The sequence below is a fragment of the Perca flavescens genome, chromosome 10 (assembly GCF_004354835.1).
Source record: "Perca flavescens isolate YP-PL-M2 chromosome 10, PFLA_1.0, whole genome shotgun sequence".
Classification (NCBI taxonomy): domain Eukaryota; kingdom Metazoa; phylum Chordata; class Actinopteri; order Perciformes; family Percidae; genus Perca; species Perca flavescens.
This window is the reverse complement of record NC_041340.1, coordinates 12,609,853-12,623,754: the sequence shown is the minus strand read 5'-3', so window position 1 is coordinate 12,623,754 and position 13,902 is coordinate 12,609,853. Positions and strand designations below refer to the sequence as shown.

At 38.9% G+C, this 13,902-nt stretch overlaps 1 protein-coding gene across 1 annotated transcript in view; it reads right to left on the bottom strand.

The window, feature by feature from the left end:
• Positions 1-813: 813 nt before the first annotated feature.
• Positions 814-13,902, bottom strand: part of gfra4b (GDNF family receptor alpha 4b) — a 41,475-nt gene continuing 28,386 nt past the window's right edge. The window contains exons 2-8 of the mRNA XM_028589900.1: positions 11,443-11,718; positions 11,078-11,158; positions 9,998-10,343; positions 9,135-9,244; positions 8,187-8,321; positions 3,234-3,400; positions 814-1,265 (exon numbers count right to left, since the gene is read on the bottom strand). Of these exons, the coding sequence (XP_028445701.1) occupies positions 1,122-1,265; positions 3,234-3,400; positions 8,187-8,321; positions 9,135-9,244; positions 9,998-10,343; positions 11,078-11,158; positions 11,443-11,718 (1,259 nt within the window). The 3' untranslated portion in view covers positions 814-1,121. The remainder of the gene's footprint in view (positions 1,266-3,233; positions 3,401-8,186; positions 8,322-9,134; positions 9,245-9,997; positions 10,344-11,077; positions 11,159-11,442; positions 11,719-13,902) is intronic.

Here is a 13,902-nt window from a genome sequence, read left to right as displayed (position 1 = left end):
AGACAAAGCATGTGTCATTTAAAAACTTTTATTTGCAGCACCTCTGGTCCTGTTCAGAATTCACTGGCACGTCCCCAGAACAGAAAATACTGAATCATTCATAACTGTCTAATCTCAAACAGGCTCCGTACTGGAATTGCCGATGCTCAGTAAGACAAACCATTCGCTTCCCTCTGTGGGACTCTGACCCCCCTATAGTAATGTTCACAGACACAATGAGAAATAAAGGGGTATTACGCTCACAAACACATAGTACAGCAGCTACAAGTAAAAAGTTACCGCTTTTCTGATTATTTCCTTTCAAGTCCAAATGCTTGTCTTTGCCAATAGAGAGCTAGGACTGTTTCTATGAATAGCTACTGCAGCTTTAGCAAACACAGGTAAAATGGTGTGACATAGTTTGACAAAGGGCCGTTTTGATGGAGAGGATGATTATTATATCAATAATTATTTTATTGTCCTGTGGTTTGCAGCATGTTTTCCAGATAGTGCTGCTATACATGTAAGAAACATGGCATTTGTCCTTGATGTTGGAGCATAATGGAGCTCTATTGTCTCTCTGTATCTTCACTATTCCAGTATTGATCAGAAATCATTCTCTTTCAGTCACTTGAGGAGAGTGGTATTAAAGCCCCATATACGGCAGCAGCTTTCCATCACTTTGTGTGCTAAGAACAGAGAAGACACAAAGTTCACTGGTTTACTCCAACAATTTTCCCTGACAATAAGAAATAAGACCTACTGTTAATACAAATCTTCACATGTACTGACAAACTTTTTGTCTTTGTATCATACATATCTGCAGTATATTTTCGTAATGAGTCTTGAAAATGGATACAGTTGGATAGCTGAGAGCTTTGTTAGTCCACAAAAGCGGTACTTAATTTCTACTTGATTTGATCGCAACGACAATATATGGCTTCGATCTGCAGAGGTCTCCCACAGTCTGAGTGAGACACTGGCGGTGGAACTGGACCACTTAGACAAAAATTAGAAAAACAAAATCACTGTACATATATAGAGTGAGGAGTAACGCCACACGGTCCATTTTCCTCTCAACTGCACTGGTCCTCCCATCTGCTTGGTACTAGGAGGGTCCCTAGCATGCTCCCCTGCAGTCTTTAGTGTCCATTGTTGAGCAGATGAAGGAGCAACAACAGAAGGCTAAAGGCAGCTTGAAGCATTAAACTAGGAGGTGAAGCAGAGATGGGGAGGCTGTTGGATGGCAGGGTGGACTGGCCCACTAGTAGTTCATTTCCCAGGGCCTGGGAGGAGACAAAGAGATCAATTTATGCCAATTTGTTTTTTGGATAATTCAGTTCTGATGATCTGCTAATGCGTACAATAGTGAGTGACAAAAAGCCCCTTTGAGTTTCAGGTGATCATCATTATAAAGATGACTAGATAATCTGTGTCAGGGTTCATTTTAGCTCTGAAGGTCAGGATTAAAAACAGTGCTAAAGTAAAGGCAAGGACATGGGTTAGTGAACAGCCACAAGGCCCTCAGACTAAACAATATTTTTGCTCTATGAGATAGTCACTGTATCAAATTAGAGATCGTAGAGTCAAACATTCTTGCCATGTCTTGTCCAAGAAACAACTAAATGCACGTTGGAACTTGAAGAATCATTGCTTTTTGTTTTTCATGTAAGATGTACATACAGTAGGTGAAGTGGATGAACCTCACTGTTCCAATAGCATATATGTTTTTATGAATAAAAGTGAACCTTGGAACCATTTATCGTCACTTGGCAATGAAGGTGGTCTTTTTCTTTTATTTTTCAGTCCATTTAAAGAGAGGGTGTGTGGGTGTGCAATGTAGTGAGCAGAGGGTAATGTTAAACCCAAGGGCGTGATTTATTTGAAATAATGCTCCTGACCTGAGGGTTACAGGTTTCCTGAAAGGGAATACAACATCATTCTTTATTTAATTTGCCATATTACAGTTGTGCATGCTATACGCTGGGAATTGTTAAACTAGGCAAGAGAAGGCTAAAACATTTGGACTCTTTGTTAGGACGTTGTGAGGCAAGTTAAGTTGGGCTATTATATGGCTGATATTGTGTAGTCTGATCTCAGCATTACTTATATTACTGTGGTCTTGTCAAACACTGCATTCAAATGTTCACACTTAACCTGAAAAACATCAAAATCAACATGATTTACCTCTGTTGTATGTTGCCGTGACACTAGGGCTGTAACAACTAATCAATTAAATTGATTCAAATTTTGCCAACGCACAAACACATGATAACCGCTTAAATTAAAAACAAACGTAGCAGATAGAAATCCCTTCTATCTGTTTTGTGATGGGTCAATGGTGCCGGGCTTCTGATAAAGCTATTTTAAAGCTAACCTTGATAACACTAATTCCTAATAACGCTATTTTAGAGCTAATGTTTGATAAAGCTAACGTCACTTTGATCCATTGCAAAATGTAGAGAAATCGGAAAAAAATGTTTCCGGTCTGTTACGTTTGTTTTTAATAACCTGTAATTATGCGTTTGTCCATTAAATGGACACAAATCTACCGACAACAGCATATAAAGCTAATGCTAATGCTAATTAGCGGAAATCAGATCGAATAGACAGTTTTTTGGGGATTATTTCATGCCATTAGTCAGAGACAGTTTAAAGTAAATCCTTTATTTCTTCAGAACAGAAACTCAAGCAATATCATTATCATTTCCGGCAGATTTGTCTCTGTGTAATGGACAAACAAAAATGTGTTTGTGTTTGTGCAACAGGAAAAAAAACTGGGACTCAATTAGAATGTTTAGATTTAAAACTGTGAAATTCAATTCAATTTTATTTGGTCTTTAGATACCGTTACATTTTCCTTTTATTCTCACTGCATCATTAATTTAATAAAATGTTTATTGTATGAGCCTTATTAACTAAAACAACATGGTATTGAGTTGCAAAAAATGCTGGAAATAATGAAAATTTGGCTTTTCTTTTTATCTGATTAATAATCACTTAATCAAAGTAATAATAGACAGATGAATCGATTAGCAAAATAGTCAGTAGTTAAGCCCTAAGTGACACAGAAGGAAAAGTAGAATAATTGTGGTAGTTTCCAAATTGACACCATGGACAACAGTGCATGCCACTCTTAGAAACATAAGTGTATGCCATCCAAATAATTTGAAAAAAAAAATACCTATAATCATCACATAAAAATTCCACCCAAAGTGGCGTTAATATTTAAAAATGAAAATAAAACTGCACACCTGTGTTGGTATTATTGTATCCAAAATGTTCCTCATAGTTTCAATGGTTGCTGGTGGAGAAGCAGTGCTCCTGTTTTCTCTGCTGCTTTGGCCGTTACTGGGAGTACTGGACTGGCTGACAGTTGGCTGCTGGTCTGATTCACTTCCAAACGTCATAAGAGCATTCCCTAGAACATTAGACATAGCAAAGTATTTAAGAAAAAAAAAACAGTTCAGTTGCTTCAGCAACATCGTCTTGATATTTTTTCATTGAGTTCCACTCATGTCTTATTCAATCACGTCAGATGCCTCCGGTTCTGAATCGTACATTTTCCATGTGAGGTTTTGCTGGGCCAGAGCTAGTTTGGATTTGGTCAGCAGAGGCGCAAGAGAGAGAAAGAGAAAACAGAAAATACTCAGTATTCTCTTCAAGTATCCAAACTGCACCTGCCTCTCCACATCGACCTCATTAACTCATAGACCGTTTGCACTGGCCTAACAACTCTCTCTCTGTATGTTTTCTAGGCCGGGGGCCCAAGGAAAGACTGGCCAAAGATTCACCTCGCCGCACACACCAAGCAAAGATACTCATTGTACAAGTTCAATGATAGATATATGGTCACTGAAGTCAATATTAATTATTCACACAAGAAATGGAAATAAATGAATTAGCATTAGGAATTATGGCAGAAGAAGAGAAGACACAATAAATGGCAAGACACCCACGCAGGACTTCTGGATTAAGGTTGATGTAGCACTATATTATGAAATTAATCTGTGTTATTGTTTCCATTATTAGGGCCCGAGCGCCAACAGCGGCGAAGGCCCTATTGAAATTGAAGGAATTATTATTATTTTCCCGTCAAATGAATTGGCTTTTTGAGGGGTTTAATATATTCAAAAACTCACCAAATTTGGCGGTCGCATCAAGTCTGGGGAATATTTATGTATTTTAAAGGGGTCGGGAATAGGCGCACAAAAATGGCTCGCTAGCGCCCCCTAGAAGGTTAAGAAAATTGAGCCCCTGCAGTGCGTTTAACGTAGACTCACAAAACTTGGTACACATATGTAACATGTCAAGATGTACAAAAAACTTAATTAGAGCCATACCCTAAACCCAACAGGAAGTTGAATTAAATGTTCGAAATTTTGGCCATTTCCACATGTCGTACTTTAACAAACTCCTCCTAGAAATTTCATCCGATCAACTTCAAACTCGGTCTGTGCCATCTTAAGATGTTAAAGATGAAAAGTTGTTAAAAGAAAATCTTTTCGTCCTAGGGCGTGGCCGTGGCAGGGCGGCCATTTTGTGCGTTTCGCCGCCGAAACAGGAAGTGGGTGTAACTCGAGTGTACGTTGTCCGATTACCTCGAAACTTTTCAGGATTCATAAGAGTCCAACCCTGAGGACAAATAAAGGCCAATATTTACTTAAAGTCATAGCGCCCCCTAGTGGCAACAGGAAGTAGGCCTAAAAGTCAAGGTGCTATACTTTAACGAATTCCTCCTAGAGATTTCATCCGATGGACTTCAAACTTGGTCTGTACCATCCTAACACCTTAACGATGAAAAGTTATTAAAAGAAAAACTTTTCGTCAGACGGTGTGGGCGTGGCGTGGCGGCCATTTTGAGTGTTTAGCGATGAACAAAGAAGTTGTTGTAAATTGAGTGTACTGTAACAGTTGAATATTTAGATATGTTTGATAGTCAAGAATCACATTTAATCCTTAAATGCATACCTCTGGTCTTTACATAACTCTGAACATATTACACCCTGTTTAATACACACTTTTTTATACAATTTTACCCTTAACTCCTTGCTGTATTTTATCGGTTCAGCTTTATTATGGATGGCAATGTTGGTCTGTCGGTTACTTTGTTAGTCTGAGTGATCCGATCACAAGTGGATAGCTCTAAGTACGTGTGTTCACACCTGGCAGCAGAATGTGTCTCCAAACGCATCTTTAGTGGCCGCTTGTGATCGGATCTCACTTCTCCGCTCTATATGCAAATAACAAAGCACATAATTTCCATTTGAAAATAAGGTGTGTGTGTGTGTGTGTGTGTGTGTGTGTGTGTTTGTGTGTGTATACACATGTCAGTTGTTACTCTCTAAAGCAAACATTAGCTCTCTCTAAATCTACATTAGAAAGGTTCGATGACTAATGAAAAAACTCTGCCTACAGTCTGTCTGTGTGCCAAAATAAGGATGTCTAGTGACGGGCGCCATGACCTATGCAGGAGAGAATTATGTTTTTAAAAGTCTCAAGAGTGTTTAATCTCTGTGGTTTGAAGCTTCATTTCATGTTCTAGTCTGGTTAAGTTGCTACTGATGAAGACCCAACATTTCCTGATTTTGCTGCTTCATAAAGTTTTTATTTTGAAAGCAAAATAAAGCAGACATAGAAGCTAAACTTCAAGGCACCGATATTCAGTTAGAAGCTACAAATATACTGAGAGCTGAACACACTGAGCTTTATAAAAACTTTCTCTCCTGCACAGGTCCCGGCGCCATCAGTAGACATCCTTATGTCGGCACACAGACAGCGCTTTTTCACACACACACACACACACACACACACACACACACACACACACAGGACAGATTTTAATATGAGGTGGAATCAGGGTTCTGGATGATGAATTCTATTGACTTTTGTGATCGCCTGACCTTTCCTCTAACCCCACCATGAGTTTGACATTTGTGGATTTGGGTGAAATGTCTCAACAACTGTTGGATGGATTGCCATGAAATTTAGTTCAGGCATTCATACTTCCTCCATGGGATAATTTGTTATGACTTTGGTGATTGCCTGACATTTTATCTACTGTAGTGCCATCAGTCAATGTAAATAGTACATTCTGAATGAATTGTGTTATATTAATTAGTAGCTTTAGTAACGGGTCCCTAAAGACCCAAGCAATGAAGGAATGTTTGTCTAAACACCTATGCATTTAAGGGTTAAAAGAGAGAAATTAGTGTTAAAAAATAATCAGCAGTTTACTAAAGAAATTTTTCACAAGTTAGCTCACTAACTTTTTTTCTATCAATTGTAAAGAAAAAGAAAAAAGAAAGTACATCAGGTGTTTGGAGGAGATTCAATAAATATACAATTACCTAACAATCACAGAGCCAGCTTACTTGTAATTTACTGAGAAGTGACTGTCTGAACACCCAGGTGGAATTACCAAGGAAACAGCATGAAGGGGATGATTAATAACAAGAGAAGATGAAGTGAGCAAGTAAATTGGAGAGAAACAGAGGAAGCATACTGTTAGATCTACAAAAAGATCTCTGATTTAAATACATATTTTCTGCTGCTGAGCATGCCGGGAAACATCTGTCTCAAGGAATCCCAACTGCTCTGTCTTGTCACTTTCTTCTATCACAAAACCTTTACTTTGCTTTTCATATCAAGTCTCTGTTTATGTCCCCTGTTACTGGTTATCAGTGCAAATTCTGATTAGGGAACGCCGCTTTTGTATTTTATGTCATAATAAAATAACTCTGGCTGTAATGGTAGTGAAGGGAAATTATATGAAACCATATCCAAAGGTGCACCTGAGGTATTTGTGGAACAGTATTTGTTGCAGCTCTGCAGTGATGGGCTTTTCTTTATATGCCTTTTTATACTCAAACATCCTGCTATACTCACACTGAGACTGAAAGTGTCCATATGCTTACTCTTTAATCTAAGGAGATGTATATCTAAGGCTTCGTATAAGCAGCATAAACACAAAAAGCTGCTTGAATTCTCATTTGGTACATAATTGGTACATGGTACATAATTGGGCTCAAAGGAATTGTTTGCCATCTTTTACAGCTCCTGGCCAAGAAACGGTCACATAACTCCCCGTAAAACCCCAACGTATCATGTTTTACACTTCGGTTTTGTACGGATTAAATATTTGTGAAATATTAAGTTAATAAGTTAAGTAGAGGTGCTGGGAGGCAGGTAGTAAGCCTACTTTTGGACAGTGCCAGGCTAGCTGTTTCCCCCCTATTGCGTCTTTATTCTAAGCTAAGATAATAGGATGCTTCTTTTCAGTCCCCTTCTGACTAAGAAAATAAACATATTCCACATTGCTTTACAGGTGTATAACATGCAAGTTGTATTTGACTGCTTGAATTGGAAAATATAACTGCAAGTGAGATGAACAGTTATGATCTGAGAAGACATAATAATAAATTAGTACAATTCTGATCTTGGACAAACTGTCCATCGTTGCCATCTGGTGATGCAGTGTGTGTCCATTTTACAGTACATATTGAAACATTTGGTGTGTCACTGCTGTTGGCCTAGTTTCCCTGTCAAAATACTCTGTAATTTTGAATAGTAAGTCAGAGTCATGATTAACCTGACAAGCCAGACCCACATCAAGATTTTGGGTCTGGGAACTCACCATTGGCAGGGTTCAATCCGAGGGGCGGGATAAACGGCTGTCTTTCAAATTCCCTCTGCACGTAGCGCTACAACCAGGCAGAGCAACAAAGAAGGTAGCAAAGCTAGTTGATAGATTAAACTTTTGCCATATCCGGTCGGCAAAACTCCGAACACATCTTCCTTCTTTAAGAATGATTTCAGTGCCATTCTTTGTTCTTTTCTCAAAGAAAAGCTTAACTCCAAGTCTTCCAGAAGACCGACTCTATACACGATGTGATTGGCCTGACCAAAGTTTGGTTTTTCCAGCTTGCAAGCCAACGGAGAGTGCCCCCCCCCCCCCGGCTGCAAAATAAATTTGGTGCGTCTAGATTTGTAGGCTAAGTCATGATCAGAACCGAAACTAAACGTATCTTGGAAAAATAAAAACATAAAGATGCCCAAAAAAGAAACTGTGGTTAACACCGGTTAAACAGGACACAATAATAGCAGTCAAATGTTTTACCCCCCTATACACTTATACAAACACAACGACTAACCCCAAAACCTGTGTTGGTACATTCCAATACATTGTGGATAAGAGTGACACTCACGGAGACAGATGTTGTTGGTGAAGTATCCCAGGAAATTATCACAGTCTTCTCTCCGGCTCCCACTGGCTGAGCAGGAGCACCATGGAGCCACACTGGACGTGGAGTTGTCGACATAGTTAGGAGTTATTGTGCTTCCTGCAGAGAGACCACACCAGGCCTCAATCAGTATTATATATTCATTGTCCTTTTGAGTTGTTTCACTGTATTCATAGTGCTTTATTATCTGAAACATGAATGGACACTGCATTTCCTATACGCTGGCCTGATGCACAAGGCTGATAATATTCTAGTAGTGTTGGTTAGCCTGGCTGTGCACTGACTCGTATGATATAATAGAGAGATTCTGATGAATACTCCAATTTTTTCGTTTTTAGGTTATAGGAGTCTCTGGCATTGAGATTTTTTTTTCTGTGGCTGTTCTATTTCCCTTCAACATAGTGATTGTGTGATTTCAAGTGTTTTAATATATACAAGACAGGAATGAAAATGGCAAACGTGTTTGTGCTGAGGGGCACCATTTGAGGTTCTTGAAATGCATTAGGTTCGCTCTTCTTTCCAGTGTGTGTGGAAAAGAAGTGGCTGTTATTTTTCTTTTACGGACTGTTATAAAACAAATTTAACACACCTTGCATTGTGTAAAGAGCCTCTGTCTTTCTGTAATGAGAAATGTGTATGCTTCTGTAAAACCATGTTGATTCTTTGTCTTTTGGTTTAGAATTAGAAATTTCATTTTAATCTCCCACTCAACCTTAACCTTTTTCTCTATTTGTCCCTGTAGCTCGCTATCACTCCTATACCTGCCTCTTTGTTGTTGCATATTCTTTACATTTCCTTCTCTAACACAGTATAGCACATATCTTCATTCACATCTCTTCCCCTCTCCACCTGTCCGATTAATTTCTTTTATGCGTTTCCTCTCTGTGTATAACCTCTTAGGTGTGCACCTACCTATGAGCCCTGTGTAGGCGAGGAGGCAGGCTCCATGGTTCCCTTGCTTGCAGCCATTAGTAGAAGTTTCAGAGGGTTCACAGTCATACTGGAACTGTGCCAAGCGCGACCTAGTGAAGCAACGGGCACTGGTTACCAAGAACATGTTAGCTGCCTGTATTGTTTTATGTAAAAAAGTTTGCTCGGTCTTTTTTAATACATTCTTTATACTATAACTTTCATTTAATTGGGAGTTTGCCCCTCTGACATGAAGAAATATTGTTGGACATGGTGAAGACTGAAAGCATTGGACTGTAATGTGAAAGTGATAGAAAGAGTAATATATTTCATCCCCTAGACGTGGGATCATTAGTAAAGCCCTCTGAGTGTAATGGGGCTGTGAAAAATAATGGCCATGACCAGAGATAGCAATGAGCGATAACTCTGATCCATCTGGCTCTTTATCGGTGCTAAATATTTCATGTGTTATTCCAACAAGCTCTCTGTGGTTTTCTAACCAATGGTGGTAGAAAGCTTCAGGGTAAAACAGCAGGCAATTTGGTTGATTGAATGGCTGTTTATCTGGTTTCAAAGAGCCAAATATGTATGGTGATTATATTTAAAACCTATATCCAAGGAGTACTTGAATAAACTAGGAATGGTGAAACATTGGCTTTGCTGATTCAGGATACCTTGAGAAAAGAGAGAGTTCATTAAGCAAAACGAAACAGGGGATTTTGATGATATTAGAGCAATATGTTATTATATCCATATGAGACCATGGCTAAGTGAGAAATAAATGTAATATATGTTATAGACATGAGAGAAAGTATAATAAATAAATGGGAGCCAATTAGAAGCTTCCCATTTAGCTCCATTCTAACCTGCACACGTAATCAGCGTTGCAGATCCTCATCTGTGTAATGCAGTTGGGTTTTTCCCCGCTTTCATAAGAGCAACTGGGTACAATAGTCTGCCTTCGACGCTCTGCACATGCTGTGTCCGTACAGGGGCAGAAGAGCAGTTCGTGTGTGTAGTCGGCAGGGACACGGTCAAAGAACCTGCGCAGAGCCTTATTGCATTTAGGCCGGTTGCACAGGCCCGACTTGGCAGTGGGTTTGATACAAGCTGAGACATATTCTGTGCGGAGCTTCTGGCACAAGTCGTCCACATTGCAAGCCTTGGCCGCATCCAGGCAGCGATTCACAGTTGTCATGCCAACATCTGAGTCTGTGGATAGAAGTAAGGTCAAAGACTAGCGTATATATCAGTGCAAATATAATGCCAACATATCAAAATGGTTTTATGTTTATATGAATAAGAGTGTATGTGACTTATGTACTCAGTTTATTCAACATGCTGAGATGTACTGTAATCTCATCTTGTTAGAAGTTTGAAAGTTGAGATGGGTAGTCTGGAATTAAAGATCAGCTTCAAGGTGAAATGTCTGTGAATAAACAGTGGAGGCTCATTTCCTGAAGACCAGAATAACAAAATGAGTATTAGGAGTATAAGAGTGTTCTCTCTTTTCTTATGAAAAAAGACCCGATTCCTCTCCTAATACTCATTTTATAGTACTCAAAGTATTCAAGTACTCAAGTATAAACCAGTGGGATTCTTTGCATTATTTTATATACACATAACGTACAAGGATCAGAATGTAAATATTGCCATAACCCAGTTTGACTGCTGTTTTTATCGGCATAGCAATAAAAATATATATCATAGACATTTTTATGTTGTTTTCACATGATATATTGTCATATCGCCCAGCCCTAGTGCAGATGCGCAATCTGAATACAATTTTAGGGGTCTTCAATTTAATAGCCTCTTAACAATATCAATATTGGGCATGCTTCAAGGGGAAATTCAGTCGAGTCATGTATTCATGCCAGAACAAAACATCTTCAAAGGGTAAAATTGTATAAAATACAGTGAAACTTAATCAAAGTCAGTGAACTTGCCAGCTGTAATAGAGGCCAAGCGGACATAGTCGTAATCCCTATGCACTGTCTCATAGGGATAACGCTCCACCAGATTGAGTCCTAAAAGAAAAATACAGGTAAAAACATTGGCTTTAATGTTGTAATATCACAATTCATTTAAACTGTATGAAAAATAAAGAATTATCTAATGTTAATCATTTTCATTTAGCCACTGAAGCTCCAATCGACTAAATCATGGATAAAAGTCTGCCTATCTTTCATTTGTCATTTAGTTTTTAACGACTGGTGGTTCTTTAGCTACTGTATGTGAATAAAAGGTATGATTTTTAAACTTTATAGATTTTTTTGGCAGTATGGACAGCTGTTATCCAGTAATCACTGACCATGTATGATGGATTGATGAAGGCTCCAGTAGATACTCAGGCAGTTCTTCTCCTTCTTCATGCCCCGTTTACACTGGCAGCCATGTAAGGGGCTGGACAGCAGGGCGGACACTGCATTGGCACACTGGCTCCGGGCACCAGGGCCCAGCTTCACGCTGCCGTTACCCGCCACACACTGACGCAAAGTCCGCAGACGTGGACTACAAGTCTCATCACTTGAACACGAGTCTCCAGCCACTAAGCAGTCTCTGCCAGCCAGTATAACCTCTAACAGAGCTGTGAGAGAAAATCACAGAGCAGAGAGATAAGGGGGATTTGAGATGGCAGTTGTGGTGCAAGATGAGACGGAAAATAAAGAATAAAAAAGAAGTCAGCTTAAGCTGGACACAAATTTCCGGAATAAGAAAGGAAGAGTGCAGGAAAGTTAACATTTTAAGTGGTGGAAATGTGAACAGTTGTAAGGGGGTACTCAGCATTAAGTTAAATAAACTGGGTGGTTCATTGTGGAAATCTGTAAACGTGAGAATGCACTGGTAAGATTCTCTTGCAAATATTGAATCATTGCAGCACCCCTCTCATAACAACAAGTGAAAAATGTAATCAATGTAGTTAATGCATCTTATTAATCTGTTGCTTCACAACTTGAGATGCATTATGCATCTTAAGTTTGGTAAAATCCAAAATATTGTGTGTGATGGCCTGTTTTCAGTCCACTATAGTTTCAAGATGAGGGACTCAGGGACAATCAAGAAATATTTGCTGTATGGTTCTGTATTTCGTGGTTTTAGCCATGCTAGCAGACCAGCTCTAGGGATGTAAATGTCTATCTGTCTTTCCACTTCTTTGGTCTAGACTTTAGACAAACATAATCTTAACAACTACTGGATGGATTGCCATGAAATCTAGACAAACATTCATGGTCTCCAGAGGATGGCCTGACCACCCGCATCGATTTGGGGTCAGTGTCTTAACAAGAAACTTTGACATGTGGACAGGAGGAGCTTGGCATCAAACCCCCAATGCTGTGTGACTGGCAGACGACCCATTCTACCTCATACAACATGATGAGTCAAAGCTGGTCCAGCTAGCGACTGGTAAAGTAGAATAAAGAAAAGCCCTTCAAGAAAACAAATTTCATACCAAATATTTTACAATTGAAAGAGAAGAAAGTGAGTCTTGATAGGAATGATAACAGTCATCTCTCTTTGCATCCATAAACAGACTATTGCATAACGCAGATCAAGTCTTTTGTCTGTGGTAGATTATTTCTTCCACACATATTTAGCCTTTCTCGTAATGAAGATAAAAAAAACAACTAAACACTATGAAGGGTTTTTGTATGAGCTGTTATATCTAGATATATTTTTGCACGACCTCTAATAAGTTTATAATAACTTGGCTTGAGTTCATTACAATGTATAACATGCTTTGGGACTGGCTAAATTACGCATTATTACTAATTTCTCACAGAGTTTAAGCTAGGAGACCTTGTATTAAATGCATGCTGAATATGTGTGTATGCAGTTACTGTGTAAAAGTTCTTAAGTGGCAGCATTATACAAATGTAAAACCATGCTCTCATTGACCTTGTCCTGTAAACAGTTGCTTTGACGCCTACAGTTCTGCTGCATGAGTCAAGTCTATTAAGCGAGCCAGAGAACTTGAATAATAGGTGTGTGACTGGATACAGAGAACAATAACAAGTGAAAGAACTATAGAATATTATCCCTTGCTGTGGTGAAAAGCCCATGCAGTACCATGTCCGTTTATTGAACTTTATCTCAGTGCACAAACATAACCTTGTGAGAAGAGAGAAGAATGAGGGATGAAAAGAAAAAGTGTCATTTATGTTAAGTTGTGTCTATACTAGCAGTAGAGGTAGTTGTAGCGTTGTTAGTCAAACACTGAAGGAAGACAAATGGAAATGCATTATGACTGCATTATACAGCATGTCTCTTTGTTCTTCATTCTTGCAAACATCTGACATTGGAGGCAGATTAATATGGAATTCCAATGTAATTAAGTTCTGTGGCTTTTATTATCCTGCTGTGTATGTTGAGTTTGAGTCTAGTCGTAATCGCTGCCTTGATTATGTTCACAGGCAACGTTTGTTCGAGTGAACGAAGCTCTCCATACTCATAGAGACAGGGGTTTACATCCTGAGTCCTGTCTGGTTTAGGCAACAACAGCACTTTAGGTTTGGAAAAGATTGTGGTTTTGGTAAAATATTGATAAGCACATTGTATCTCATGATTCCAGCAACTGTAGACTTTTTCTGTATTAAACCAGACCATGAAGTGGCCTGATGGATGAGTAACTTTCTGGGTGAGTAACTTTCTTGCAACCAGCTGTGAACAAGGCCTTTTACAGTATATAATATGCAGCAATAGGAGCTGTTCTTACAAAAACATAATTATACATCAAGATGTTGATGCCAGGTGTACAAATGAAATGTAGACG